At 45.0% G+C, this 14,682-nt stretch overlaps 1 protein-coding gene across 2 annotated transcripts in view; it reads left to right on the top strand.

The window, feature by feature from the left end:
- Positions 1-14,311, top strand: part of PRODH2 (proline dehydrogenase 2) — a 31,356-nt gene extending 17,045 nt beyond the window's left edge. Inside the window, exons 5-9 of one of the 2 annotated variants that reach the window (XM_049900829.1) lie at positions 9,719-9,799; positions 9,881-10,036; positions 10,130-10,296; positions 12,602-12,712; positions 14,287-14,311. In XM_049900829.1, the coding sequence (XP_049756786.1) occupies positions 9,719-9,799; positions 9,881-10,036; positions 10,130-10,296; positions 12,602-12,712; positions 14,287-14,311 (540 nt within the window). The remainder of the gene's footprint in view (positions 1-9,718; positions 9,800-9,880; positions 10,037-10,129; positions 10,297-12,601; positions 12,713-14,286) is intronic. The other variant, XM_049900830.1, reaches the window with a different exon arrangement.
- Positions 14,312-14,682: the final 371 nt, after the last annotated feature.

Here is a 14,682-nt window from a genome sequence, read left to right as displayed (position 1 = left end):
TGAACTGCCATATGGAGAGTGATACAAGGCGATATAGAACAATACAAGTTAGGTTTTTACTTAGAAAAATAGGGGTAAATAATAACGTAACCACAAAAAGGTATAACAACTCTATAACTCAAGATAAAAACCAAGAAAAACGTAACGACTCAACTAACATAAAGTCAAGCACTATGAAAATGAGGATCTCACAATTTACTAAGAAAAACGCCTCAGCACAAAAAAGTATGTGGAAAAATGAAATTGTCAACAACACACATAAAAAGGCATCAAAATGACAGCACTAAAAACTTATTTATCTATAATTACCCTGAATGTAAATGGACTAAATGCACCAATAAAGAGACAGAGAGTCACAGACTGGATAAAGAAACACGATCCATCTATATGCTGCCTACAAGAGACACACCTTAGACTTAGAGACACAAACAAACTAAAACTCAAAGGATGGAAAAAAATATATCAAGCAAACAATAAGCAAAAAAGAAGAGGAGTAGCAATATTAATTTCTGACAAAATAGATTTTAGACTTAAATCCACCACAAAAGATAAAGAAGGACACTATATAATGATAAAAGGGACAATTGATCAGGAAGACATAACCATATTAAATATTTATGCACCCAATGACAGGGCTGCAAGATACATAAATCAAATTTTAACAGAATTGAAAACCGAGATAGATACCTCCACAATTATAGTAGGAGACTTCAACACACCACTTTCGGAGAAGGACAGGACATCCAGTAAGAAGCTCAACAGAGACACGGAAGATCTAATTACAACAATCAACCAACTCGACCTCATTGACTTATACAGAACTCTCCACCCAACTGCCGCAAAGTATACTTTTTTTTCTAGTGCACATGGAACATTCTCTAGAATAGACCACATATTAGGTCATAAAACAAACCTTTGCAGAGTCCAAAACATCGAAATATTACAAAGCATCTTCTCAGACCACAAGGCAATAAAACTAGAGATCAATAACAGAAAAACTAGGGAAAAGAAATCAAATACTTGGAAAATGAACAATACCCTCCTGAAAAAAGACTGGGTTATAGAAGACATCAAGGAGGGAATAAGGAAATTCATAGAAAGCAATAAGAATGAAAATACTTCCTATCAAAACCTCTGGGACACAGCAAAAGCAGTGCTCAGAGGCCAATTTATATCAATAAATGCACACATACAAAAAGAAGAAAGAGCCAAAATCAGAGAACTGTCCCTACAACTTGAACAAATAGAAAGTGAGCAACAAAAGAATCCATCAGGCACCAGAAGAAAACAAATAATAAAAATTAGAGCTGAACTAAATGAATTAGAGAACAGAAAAACAATCGAAAGAATTAACAAAGCCAAAAGCTGGTTCTTTGAAAAAATTAACAAAATTGATAAACCATTGGCTAGACTGACTAAAGAAATACAGGAAAGGAAACAAATAACCCGAATAAGAAATGAGAAGGACCACATCACAACAGAACCAAATGAAATTAAAAGAATCATTTCAGATTATTATGAAAAATTGTACTCTAACAAATTTGAAAACCTAGAAGAAATGGATGAATTCCTGGAAAAACACTACCTACCTAAACTAACACATTCAGAAGTAGAACAACTAAATAGACCCATAACAAAAGAAGAGATTGAAACGGTAATCAAAAAACTCCCAACAAAAAAAAGCCCTGGCCCGGATGGCTTCACTGCAGAGTTCTACCAAACTTTCAGAGAAGAGTTAACACCACTACTACTAAAGGTATTCCAAAGCATAGAAAATGACGGAATACTACCCAACTCATTCTATGAAGCCACCATCTCCCTGATACCAAAACCAGGTAAAGACATTACAAAAAAAGAAAATTATAGACCTATATCCCTCATGAACATTGATGCAAAAATCCTCAACAAAATTCTAGCCAATAGAATCCAACAACACATCAAAAAAATAATTCACCCTGATCAAGTGGGATTTATACCAGGTATGCAAGGCTGGTTTAATATCAGAAAAACCATTAAAGTAATCCATCACATAAATAAAACAAAAGACAAAAACCACATGATCTTATCAATTGATGCAGAAAAGGCATTTGACAAAGTCCAACACCCATTCATGATAAAAACTCTTACCAAAATAGGAATTGAAGGAAAATTCCTCAACATAATAAAGGGCATCTATGCAAAGCCAACAGCCAATATCACTCTAAATGGAGAGAACCTGAAAGCATTTCCCTTGAGAACGGGAACCAGACAAGGATGCCCTTTATCACCGCTCTTATTCAACATCGTGTTGGAAGTCTTAGCCAGGGCAATTAGGCTAGACAAAGAAATAAAAGGTATCCGGATTGGCAAGGAAGAAGTAAAGTTATCACTATTTGCAGATGACATGATTATATACACAGAAAACCCTAAGGAATCCTCCAGAAAACTACTGAAACTAATAGAAGAGTTTGGCAGAGTCTCAGGTTATAAGATAAACATACAAAAATCACTTGGATTCCTCTACATCAACAAAAAGAACACCAAAGAGGAAATAACCAAATCAATACCATTCACAGTAGCCCCCAAGAAGATAAGATACTTAGGAATAAATCTTACCAAGGATGTAAAAGACCTATACAAAGAAAACTACAAAGCTCTACTACAAGAAATTCAAAAGGACATGCTTAAGTGGAAAAACATACCCTGCTCATGGATAGGAAGACTTAACATAGTAAAAATGTCTATTCTACCAAAAGCCATCTATACATTTAACGCACTTCCGATCCAAATTCCAATGTCATATTTTAAGGGGATAGAGAAACAAATCACCAATTTCATATGGAAGGGAAAGAAGCCCCGGATAAGCAAAGCACTACTGAAAAAGAAGAAGAAAGTGGGAGGCCTCACCTTACCTGACTTCAGAACCTATTATACAGCCACAGTAGTCAAAACAGCCTGGTATGGGTACAACAACAGACACATAGACCAATGGAACAGAATTGAGAATCCAGACATAGATCCACCCACGTATGAGCAGCTGATATTTGACAAAGGACCAGTGTCAATTAACTGGGGAAAAGATAGCCTTTTTAACAAATGGTGCTGGCATAACTGGATATCCATTTGCAAAACAATGAAACAGGACCCATACCTCACACCATGCACAAAAACTAACTCCAAGTGGATCAAAGACCTAAACATAAAGACTAAAACGATAAAGATCATGGAAGAAAAAATTGGGACAACCCTAGGAGCCCTAATACAAGGTATAAACAGAATACAAAACATTACCAAAAATGATGAAGAGAAACCCGATAACTGGGAGCTTCTAAAAATCAAACACCTATGCTCATCTAAAGACTTCACCAAAAGAGTAAAAAGACCACCTACAGATTGGGAAAGAATTTTCAGCTATGACATCTCCGACCAGCGCCTGATCTCTAAAATCTACATGATTCTGTCAAAACTCAACCACAAAAAGACAAACAACCCAATCAAGAAGTGGGCAAAGGATATGAACACACATTTCACTAAAGAAGATATTCAGGCAGCCAACAGATACATGAGAAAATGCTCTCGATCATTAGCCATTAGAGAAATGCAAATTAAAACTACGATGAGATTCCATCTCACACCAGCAAGGCTGGCATTAATCCAAAAAACACAAAATAATAAATGTTGGAGAGGCTGCGGAGAGATTGGAACTCTCATACACTGCTGGTGGGCATGTAAAATGGTACAACCACTTTGGAAATCTATCTGGCGTTATCTTAAACAGTTAGAAATAGAACTACCATACAACCCAGAAATCCCACTCCTTGGAATATACCCTAGAGATACAAGAGCCTTCATACAAACAGATATATGCACACCCATGTTTATTGCAGCTCTGTTTACAATAGCAAAAATTTGGAAGCAACCAAGGTGTCCATCAACGGATGAATGGGTAAATAAATTGTGGTATATTCACACAATGGAATACTACGCATCGATAAAGAACAGTGACGAATCTCTGAAACATTTCATAACATGGAGGAACCTGGAAGGCATTATGCTGAGCGAAATTAGTCAGAGGCAAAAGGACAAATATTGTATAAGACCACTATTATAAGATCTTGAGAAATAGTAAACCTGAGAAGAACACATACTTTTGTGGTTACGAGGTGGGGAGGGAGGGAGGGTGGGAGAGGGTTTTTTATTGATTAATCAGTAGATAAGAACTGCTTTAGGTGAAGGGAAAGACAACACTCAATACATGGAAGGTCAGCTCAATTGGACTGGACCAAAAGCAAAGAAGTTTCCGGGATAAAATGAATGCTTCAAAGGTCAGCGGAGCAAGCGCGGGGGTCTGGGGAACATGGTTTGCGGGGACTTCTAAGTCAATTGGCGAAATAATTCTATTATGAAATCATTCTGCATCCCACTTTGAAATGTGGTGTCTGGGGTCTTAAATGCTAACAAGTGGCCATCTAAGATGCATCAATTGGTCTCAACCCACCTGGAGCAAAGGAAAATGAAGAACACCAAGGCCACACGACAACTAAGAGCCCAAGAGACAGAAAGGGCCACATGAACCAGAGACCTACATCATCCTGAGACCAGAAGAACTAGTTGGTGCCCGGCCACAATGGATGACTGCCCTGACAGGGAGCACAGCAGAGGACCCCTGAGGGAGCAGGAGATCAGTGGGATGCAGACCCCAAATTCTCATAAAAAGACCAAACTTAATGGTCTGACTGAGACTGGAGGAATCCCGGAGGCCATGCTCCCCAGACCTTCTGTTGACACAGGACAGGAACTATCCCCGAAGACAACTCATCAGACATGAAAGGGACTGGTCAGCGGGTGGGAGAGAGATGCTGATGAAGAGTGAGCTAATTATATCAGGTGGACACTTGAGATTGTGTTGGCAACTCTTGTCTGGAGGGGGGATGGGAGGATAGAGAGAGAGGGAAGCAGGCAAAATTGTCAAGAAAGGAGAGACTGAAAGGGCTGACTCAAGACGGGGAGAGTAAGTGGGAGTAGGGAGTGAGATGTATGTAAACTTATATGTGACAGACTGATTGGATTTGTAAACGTTCACTTGAAGTTTAATAAAAGTTATTAAAAAAAAAAAGATGGATATTAGAGAATGACAGCAGATTATTGAAAACTTAACCAGGTGGTAACTCCAATTGCAGCTTCTATTCCAGATGTAGTTTTCATTGCTTGAGCAAATTACTATGTCTCCTGGTACCTGGTATGCAGCTATCCATCTGGCTAATGCTTATTTCTCCATACCTGTTTTGAAGGACCACCAGAAGCAGTTTGCTTTCAGTAGGGAAGGCCAGCAATACACTTTCATTGTCATACCTCAGGGATATATCAACTCTCCAGCCCTATGTCATAAGTTAGTCTGCAGAAACCTTGATTGCTTTTCCCAACAACAAGACATCACACTGGTCCATTACACTGATGACATTACTGACTAGGCCTATTGAGGAAGAAGTATCAATGACTCTAAACTTATCAGTAAGATATTTCCATGCTAGAGGGTGGAAAATTAACCTGACAAAAATTCAGGTACTTTCCACCTCGGTGAAATTTCTAGGGGTTCAGTGATGTGGGGCATGTCGAAATATTCCTTCTAAAGTAAAAAATAGCCCCTCCTACAATTAAAAGTGAGGCATAATGCCTAGTGGGCCTCTTTGGATTTTGAAGGCAACACATCCCTCATTTGGGTGTGCTACTCTGGCCTATTTATCAAATGACTCAAAAAACTGCCAGTTCTCATCTGGGGTCTTAAACGTTAGCAAGCGGCCATCTAAGATCCATCAATTGGTCTCAACCCACCTGGATCAAAGAAGAATGAAGAACACCAAGGACACAAGGTAATTATGAGCCCAAGAGACAGAAAGGGCCACATAAACCAGAGACTACATCAGCCTGAGACCAGAAGAACTAGGTGGTGCCCAGCTACAACCAATGACTGCCCTGACAGGGAACACAACAGAGAACCCCTGAGGGAGCAGGAGAGCAGTGGGATGCAGACCCCAAATTCTCATAAAAAGATCAGACTTAATGGTCTGACTGAGACTAGAAGGACCCCGGTGGTCATGGCCCCCAGACCTTCTGTTGCCCCAGGACAGGAACCATTCCCAAAGCCAAGTCCAGACAGGAACTGGACTGGACAATGGGTTGGAGAGGGATGCTGGTGAGGAGTGAGGTTCTTGGATCAGGTGGACACTTGAGACTATGTTGGCATCTCCTCCCTGGAGGGGAGATGAGAGGGTAGAGAGGCTCAGACGGTGGTGAAATGGACACAAAAAGAGTGAGTGGAGGGAGGGAGCGGGCTGTCTCATTAAGGGGAGAGCAATTGGGGTTATGTAGCAAGGTGTGTATATAAATTTTTATGTGAGACTGACTTGATTTGTAAACTTTCACTTAAGGCAAAAAAAAAAAAAAAAAAAAACTGCCAGTTTTGAGTTGGGCCCAGAACAAGAGAAGGCTCTGAAGCAGATTCAGGCTACCATGCAAGCCGCTCTGCCATTGAGCCATCTGATCCAGCTGATTCAATGGTTTGAAGTGTCGGTGGCAGATAGAGATGCTGTTTGGAGTCTTTGGCAGACCCCTATTGGTGAATCACAGACAGACCCTTAGGATTTTGGTGTAGAGCCCTGCCATCCTCTGCAAATATCTACTCTCCTTTTGAGAAACAGCTTTTGGCTTGTAAATGAACCTTAGTAGAAACTGAACACTTAACTGTGAGCCACCAAGTCACCATGAAGCCTGAGCTGCCCATCATGAACTGGGTGTTGTCTGGCCTACAAAGTCAGATATGTACAGCAGCACTCCGTCATTAAACGGAAGTGGTATATATGAGATCAGACTCGAGCAAGACCTGGAGGCACAAGTGGCGTGAGGAAGTGACCCAAATGCTCTACTTCTGTTACATGACCTTCCCTCTCCCAGTCTACACTTATGGCCTCATGGGGAGTTCCTTATGATCAGTTGACTGAGGAAGCGAAAACTCATGCTTGGTTTACAGATGGTTCTGTGGACAGCAGCAGCAATACAGCCCCTTTCTGGGACCTCCATGAAGGACAGTGGTGAAGGGAAATCCTCCCAGTGGGCAGAACTTTGTTATGATAAATGGCCAGATGTATGATTATATACTGATTCATGGGCATGACCAATGGTTTGTCTGGATGGTCAGGGACTTAAAAGGAACATGATTGGAAAATTGGTGACAAGGAGGTATGGGGATAAGGCATGTGGACAGACCCCTCTGAATGGGCCAAAGAATTGAAGATATTTGTGTCTCATGTGAATGCTCACCAAAGGGTGACCTCGGTAGACAAGATTTTTAACAAACTAGTGGATAGGATGATTTGTTCCGTGGAAACCAGTCATCCTCTTTCCCCAGCCACTCCTGGCTTTCCCAATGGACTCATGAACAAAGTGGCCATGGTGACAGGGATGGAAGTAATGCATGGGCTCAGCAACATGGACTTCCCCACCAAGACCGACTCAGCTACAGCCACTGCAGAACGCCCAATCTACCAGCAGCAGAGACCAACACTGAGTCCCTGATATGGCACCATTCCTTGGGGCAATCAGCCAGCAGTCTTGTGGCAGGTTGATTATATTGAACGGCTTCCATTATAGAAAGGACAGTGTTTTGTTCTTCTGGGATAGACACTTAGTATGGGTAAGGATTTGCCTTCCCTGCACACAATGCTTTTGCCAAAACTACCATCCGTGAACTTATGGAATGCCTTATGCACTGTTATGGTATCCCAGACAGCATTGCCTCAGATCAAGGAACTCACTTCACAGCAAATGAAGTGCAGCAATTGGCCCATGCTCATGGAATCCGCTGGTCTTATCATCTTCGCCATCACCCTGAAGCAGCTGATTTGATAGAATAATGGAATGGCCTTTTAAAGATACAATTATGGTGCCAGCTAGGTGACAATACCTTGCAGGGTTGGGGTAGTGTTCTCTGGGAGGCTGTATATGCTGTAAACCCAACCCCCCCCCAAAATATGGTGCTGTTTCTCCCATAGCCTGGGTTCATGTGTCCAGGAATCAAGGGGTGGAGAAATGGGAGTGGCACCATGCACTATTACCCCTAGTGACTCACTTGCAAAATTTTTGCTTCCTGTCCCCAACACCCTATGCTCTGTGGGCCTAGAGGTCTTAGTTCCAAAGGTAGGAACACTCCCACCTGGAGACTCATCACTGATTCCACTGGAACCAACTGGAAGCTAAGAATGCCACCTGGCCACTTTGGGCTCCTTATGCCTCTGGATCAACAAAGAAGGGAGTTACCATATTGGGTGGTGTGATTACCTGATTACCAAGAGGAAATCAGACTGATATTACATAATGGAGGTAAAGAAGAGGATGTCTGGCATGCAGGAGACCCCTTAAGGCGTCTCTTAGTACTACCATGTCCTGTGATTAAAGCCAATGAAAAACTACAGCAACCCAATTCCGACATGGCTACTAATGGCCCAGATCCTTTAGGAATGATGATTTGGGTCACCCCACCAGGCAAAGAGCCACCACCAGCTGAGGTGTTTGCTAAGGGCAAAGGCAATATGGAATAAGTGGTGGAAGAAGGTAGCTCTAAACACCAGTTATGACCATGTGAACAGTTGCTGAAATGAGGACTGTAATTGTTATGAGTATTTCTTCCTTGTTTTATTATACGTGTATGTGTGCATTTTATGTGTGCATGTATATATATCTATATCTGTATCGATATAGATATACACATAACAAATATCTTTGTTTTCTTCCCTCCCTTATTCCATTAAAAAAAAAAAATTTTTTTTTTATTCCATTACTCATTATAAAATATAAGATGTAAATGGGGCTAGTGAATATTCATTTGTATGCCTGTTAGTTGTACCATGTTAGGTGCAAGTATGACTTTATATTGTCTTTATTTAGAGACTATATATGGTTTAAGGCTAGGTCATGATTTTCAGTGGTTCAGCAGATATGTTGTAATCACCATTATGATGTGATCTGTTGTGAGCAGCCACTAAGTTGAAAGGAGAGTTTCCTTGGGGGTGTGGCCTGCATCCGATATATACGGATATTATGGCAACGCTTGCTCTCTCTCGATTCTGCATCTGACTCATCATCCTCTGACCTCTGGTTCTTGGGACGTGAGCCAGCAGCCTGCTGTCTAACCTGCTGATTTTGGGTTCACCAGCCCCTGCAACCACGTGAGTCAGGAGAAGCCTCCAGTCTGACTCCTGGCCCATGGATTTGGAACTTGCCAGCTTCCACAAATGCATGAGCCATTTCCTTGAAATAAATCTCTCTGCATATGTATTTATATATATATACACACATATATATATATATATGTGCTTCACTGGTTTTGCTTCACTAGGGAACCCAGCCTAAGATACACATTAACCCATTTTATCTATGCAACAACCTCATTAGGTAGGTATCATTATCACCTCCATTTTACGGAGGAGAAAACTGTGGCTTATAGATGTTGCAGGACTTGCTCAAGGTCACACAATAAGTTATGCAGCCAGGATTTGAACCCAGATTCCGGGCTCTCAGCCACTGTATTATACTTCAATAAATAGTGTCTATGTGTTATTGCTACCTTTCAGATTTCTAACAATTGCTAAACGTTTTTTCCCCTGCCTGATGGTGGGAGTGGGAGCTTAGACCCTGGAGGGTACAGCAGCCCTAAGCCCCTCTTGCCTCCCCTGTAACCCCCCAGGACCTCCAGGTCTCCTGCCTCAATGCCGAGCAGAACCAGCATCTCTGGGCCTCTCTGAGCCGCTTGCACCGGGTGGTACAGGTAATGTCTTCTGCTGGGGCCTGGTGCCATTGCACCTGCTAGGCACTCCTGGCACCCTGGCCATGTCTCCCACATCTTCAGCACGCCCGGACCCAGCACGTGAGGCTCCTGGTGGATGCCGAGTACACCTCGTTGAATCCTGCACTTTCCCTGCTGGTGGCTGCCTTGGCTTTGCGCTGGAACAGCCCCAGGGAGGGAGGACCCTGGGTTTGGAACACTTACCAGGCCTACCTGAAGGTACGTGGTGGACGCGGGGGGACCATGGACTCGGGGGGATCACGGGCTGGTGTTCCTGTGGCCTGACCCGAACCTGCCTGTGTGCCCTGCCAGGACACACACGAGCGGCTGAAGAGGGATGCTGAGGCAGCGGACAGGGCTGGCTTGGCCTTTGGAGTGAAGCTGGTACGAGGGGCTTACCTGGACAAGGAGAGACAGGTGGCCCGGCTCCAAAGGACCGAAGACCCCACTCAGCCTGACTACGAGGCCACCAGTTGGAGGTAAGACTGGGCCAGGCCAGGCTCTGAGAGAAATAACAATAACATCTAACATTTAGTGAGGGCTCAACACCCATCCAGCTCTGTGCTGAGTATCCTGGGTGTTTACGTATTACTCCTTCTCCCTAGTCCAAGACACATCACCTCCCACCTAGACCATCGCAGCAGGCTCTTCCTTAGGCTCCTGCTCCCTCCTCTGCCCTGCCCTGTCCCTCACAGGTAGCCAGAGGGAACTTGTTAATACAACAGCCAAATCATGTCCCTCGTGCACTCAAAACCCCTCCGCACTCTTACTAAACCCCAAATCCTCACGGTGGCACACAAGGCCTCACATGACCTGGTCCCATCACCTCTCTACCTCTCACTCACTTCACTCCAGCCATGCTGGTCTCCCGGTTGATCCCCCAGGGCCTCTGCACTTCCTGTTCCCACTTTCCAGAATGTTCTTCTTTCGGATTGCTACCTGACTCAATCCGTCACCTCCTTAGGTCTTGACTTATTGGTACCTTCTCAGGGGGCCTTTCTTGCTCTCCCTATCAAAACCTGGAACACCCCACACCCACTGTCTGTCCCCTATCTGAATGTATTTTTCTCCTTAGCAATTATCAGTACCTGGGATTCTATGCAGTTTGTGTATTCAGCTGCCCATTGCCTTTCTCCCTCACCAGACTGTGGATCCAGGAGGGCAGAGGTTTCTGATTTGTTCACTGCCGAACAAACAAACCCAGTGCTTAAAACTGTGCCTGGTACATGGTAGGTGCAGGCCACACCCCAGGGAAACTCCCTTTAAGTTGCTTCAGGGAGGTGACCTGAGTAAGGGTGGTATTACAATCCTACCCTAATCCTCTTAACATAAAATTACAATCACAAAATGGAGGACAACCACACAATACTGGGAATCATGGCCTAACCAAGTTCATACACACAGTTTTGGGAGGACATAATTCAATCCATGACAATATGAAAATAAATATGCTGACATATCTCACTTCCACCCACATCTCCATCTAGTCATGGGGTCTCCCTGCCCCCGCATTGTTTCCTGAGTGCCTTTGTATTCATAAACAGGCAAACACAAAGATATTTTCTTGTTTTTCCTTCTTTTGGCATAGAAGACATCATGTCTACACACTGTTCCTTGCTTTCCCACTAGACTGCGTATCTCAAAGGCAGCATAATTTAGTGGTAACAAACTCCAGCTCTGGAGGCCACAGTCTAAGTTCAAATCCCAGCTCGGCCATTTCTAGCTGGATGACCTCGGGACAAGAGACTTAACATCTCTCAGCTTCAATCTTCCCCTCTGCAAAATGGGTATAATAAGAACATCTACTTCACAGAGTTCATTTGACGATTAAATGAGCAAATGTACGTGTGTCAGGCAGGGTCCCAGACGAAACAGAATTCCATGCGAAGGGATTTAACTAGATGGAGTTCAGTGATGGGACTATTTATAGAAGGTTGGGCAAAGTTAGGGGAACTCATAAGGAATGATGAGGCACCCAAGGACACACAAGAGCAGGAAGCTGTTTGGGCTGAGGAAGAGGGACTGCCAGACAGGAGCCGTGGCCATACACAAAACAAAGCCAGGGTGACCAAGGGAGGGGACTGGGAGGTGAGATGCTCCGAGCTCTCTCCTCCTCCCTCGCTCTGGTCTCCTGCCCATGCCTTCATGGATGACGCAGAACGTAAGCCCTGAGGGGCAGACAGGGCAGAGGACAGATGTAGGAGGCAACGGAGGAGAACCAACAGAGCACGTGAAGCACCTGGCCTACGGCACGTTCAGAAAGCATCTGCCAGGCTTTTTACTTTTCCCTCCCAGTGTCCAGAGTGTCCTCGTTCTTTTTTACAGCTGTGAATTGGAATCGACTCAATGGCAATGGTTTTTTTTTTTTTTTTTTTTTTTTGGAGAGGGGTACTCCCCTATTCTCTGTGTGCCAAAGTTCAGGCAGCCAGTTCTCCGCTAATGAATGTTTGCTTCTAATCTCGTCCTGCAAACAAGGCAATGTAGTGAATAACCTTGGACATGTGTCATCTCGTGTGTGGGATCGCCCTTGAGTCACTTTTGTTTCACTCCATCCTCACAGCAGCACTCTTAGGAGAACTCACGCTGTTACAGAAGAGAAAAACAGCTCAAAGAAAGAATGCAACTTGTGCAGGGTCACCCAGCTGGTGCAGGAGGAGTGGGGATACTTTCTGACTCCAGACACCTTGCCCTTCACAGCACCCACCTTCCCAAGGGCAGGAATCCCTGATCCCTGGGGCCTGGCCCCACCCAGATGCCTGAGCTGAATCTAGCATATCTGTGCAGTTACAGCCGCTGTCTGGAGCTGATGCTGACCCACGTGTCCCGCCGTGGCCCCCTGTGTCACCTCATGGTGGCCTCCCACAATGAGGAGTCTGTCCACCAGGCAACCAAGCGGTATGAGGCACGGGAAGGGAAGTCGGTGTCTACAGGACAGGTAGAAGGTAGACGTGGACAAGGGGAGGAATGGTGTGGGGCCACTAGGCTTAGGAAGGATTCTGGGAGACACTCAAAGTATTTAACCTGCCACAGCCAGGCATCAGTGTGGCTAGAATTGCAGCAGGGTCCTGTAGGCCTCTGGCTGGGGTATGAGGGGGTCCTGGGGTATGAGGGGGTCCTAGGATTCAAGGACAGGGCTAGGATCTCCTGGGCGGCTCCCAAGGGGCTCGGGGCAGTGGTTATTATTATTGAGTTTATAATATCTTATTATTTTAATAACTGGAAGTCATACAGGTGCACAGTGGCTGACTTTCAGCCCTGGATCCAGCCCCTGTCTGGATTAAGGGTATGTCCTTTTTTTCGTAGCATGTGGGAGCTGGGGATTCCTCTGGATGGGCCTGTCTTTTTCGGACAACTTCTGGGGATGTGCGACCACGTCTCCCTGGCACTGGGTATGTGAACCACCCATTCCGGTCCCAGCGAGGCCTCTTCTCCCAACCAATGCCCGGCAGGCTCCCACCCAGAGCCTGCAGCTGGCCCAGCCTCCACAGGCTTCCAGACAGATCTGCTATTCCATTATCTGAAGGCCTTGCAGAGCTGTGTCTCTGTGTCTGCTGTCTGTTGTATTTTCTGGTTCTCAGTCGTGGTGTCTGATTTCCTGTGTGCCCTGTTATCTTCACTGTGCTGCTTGCCAGGGCCTGAGACACAAGGATTTGTGTTTTCCTCTGCCAGGTACTAAGACTACAAACCTATTTTACCGTAAATTCACAGCCTGAGGTTTCTTGAGACAATCCCGGGGTGTAAATTGGTGTGGCAAATCTGGCTACAAACTCTCAGGGAGAGATTTTCATCTGTTTTCTTCCTGGCTCTGCTTGTTGCCAAGGCCATTCCCTGGGAGTGGGGGTTGTTGTTGTTGTTAGGTGCCGTCGAGTCAGTTCCGACTTATAGTGACCTTATGTACAAAAGAATGAAACACTGCCCTGTCCCGCACCATCCTCACAACCACTTCTGTGCTTGAGCCCATTGTTGCAGCCACCATGTCAATCCACCTTTTTCTCTGACCTTTTACTTTACCAAGCCCCATGTCCTTTCCCCAGGGACTGCTTCCTCCTGATAACATTTCCAAAGTATGTGAGACAAAGTCTCGCCATCCTTGCTTCTAAGGAGCATTCTGGCTGTACTTCTTCCAAGACAGATGTGTTCATTCTTTTGGTAGTCCGTGGTGTAGTCAATATTCCATGGGAGTGAGGGAAAGCAGGAGAACTGACTTGTTATTAACCCTCTTCACCTTGCAGCGACAGCCTTTCTCTTAATCATTGGATTAATAATTCCTTACTCTTTTGGCATCATTTTAGTGATTTTAAAAAGATTTAAAAAACATTTGCTCTAGAATTTTTTTTTTCTTTAGTGGGAAAGTGTGTCCAACTCAGCCAGTCTATCCTGTTCTCAGAAATGGAAGTCTGTTCCAGATGGGGCCTAGGGGAGCCTCTCCACAGGCCCAGGCCCACACCCCGCCCACCCTCTCCCCGCAGGGCAGGCCGGCTATGCTGTGTATAAGTCCATCCCCTACGGCTCCCTGGAGGAGGTGATCCCCTACCTGATCCGGAGGGCCCAGGAGAACCGGAGCGTGCTGGAGGGCGTCCGCAGGGAACAGGAGCTGCTCGGCCGAGAGCTACGGAGGAGGCTGCTGGGGGGCGCCTGAGGGAACCCCGTCAGTGTCCGTGGTGGTCATGGTCAATAAAGGTCCTGAGGCACTGCCCAGGCTGCTGCCCCCCACTGAAACCGCTTCCTCAGGGAAGGGCTCCTGGGGACCTAGATAGCATAGTAGGGACATTGAGCAAAGACTAACGAAGCTCCCCCCAACACTGAGGCACTGGTACTGGGATGGGCCTGGGACCAGCTCTACTCATCCAGGCGGTGGCTAACGC

The sequence above is a fragment of the Elephas maximus genome, chromosome 11 (genome assembly GCF_024166365.1).
Source record: "Elephas maximus indicus isolate mEleMax1 chromosome 11, mEleMax1 primary haplotype, whole genome shotgun sequence".
NCBI lineage: Eukaryota > Metazoa > Chordata > Mammalia > Proboscidea > Elephantidae > Elephas > Elephas maximus.
This window is presented reverse-complemented; position numbering and strand designations above follow the sequence as displayed.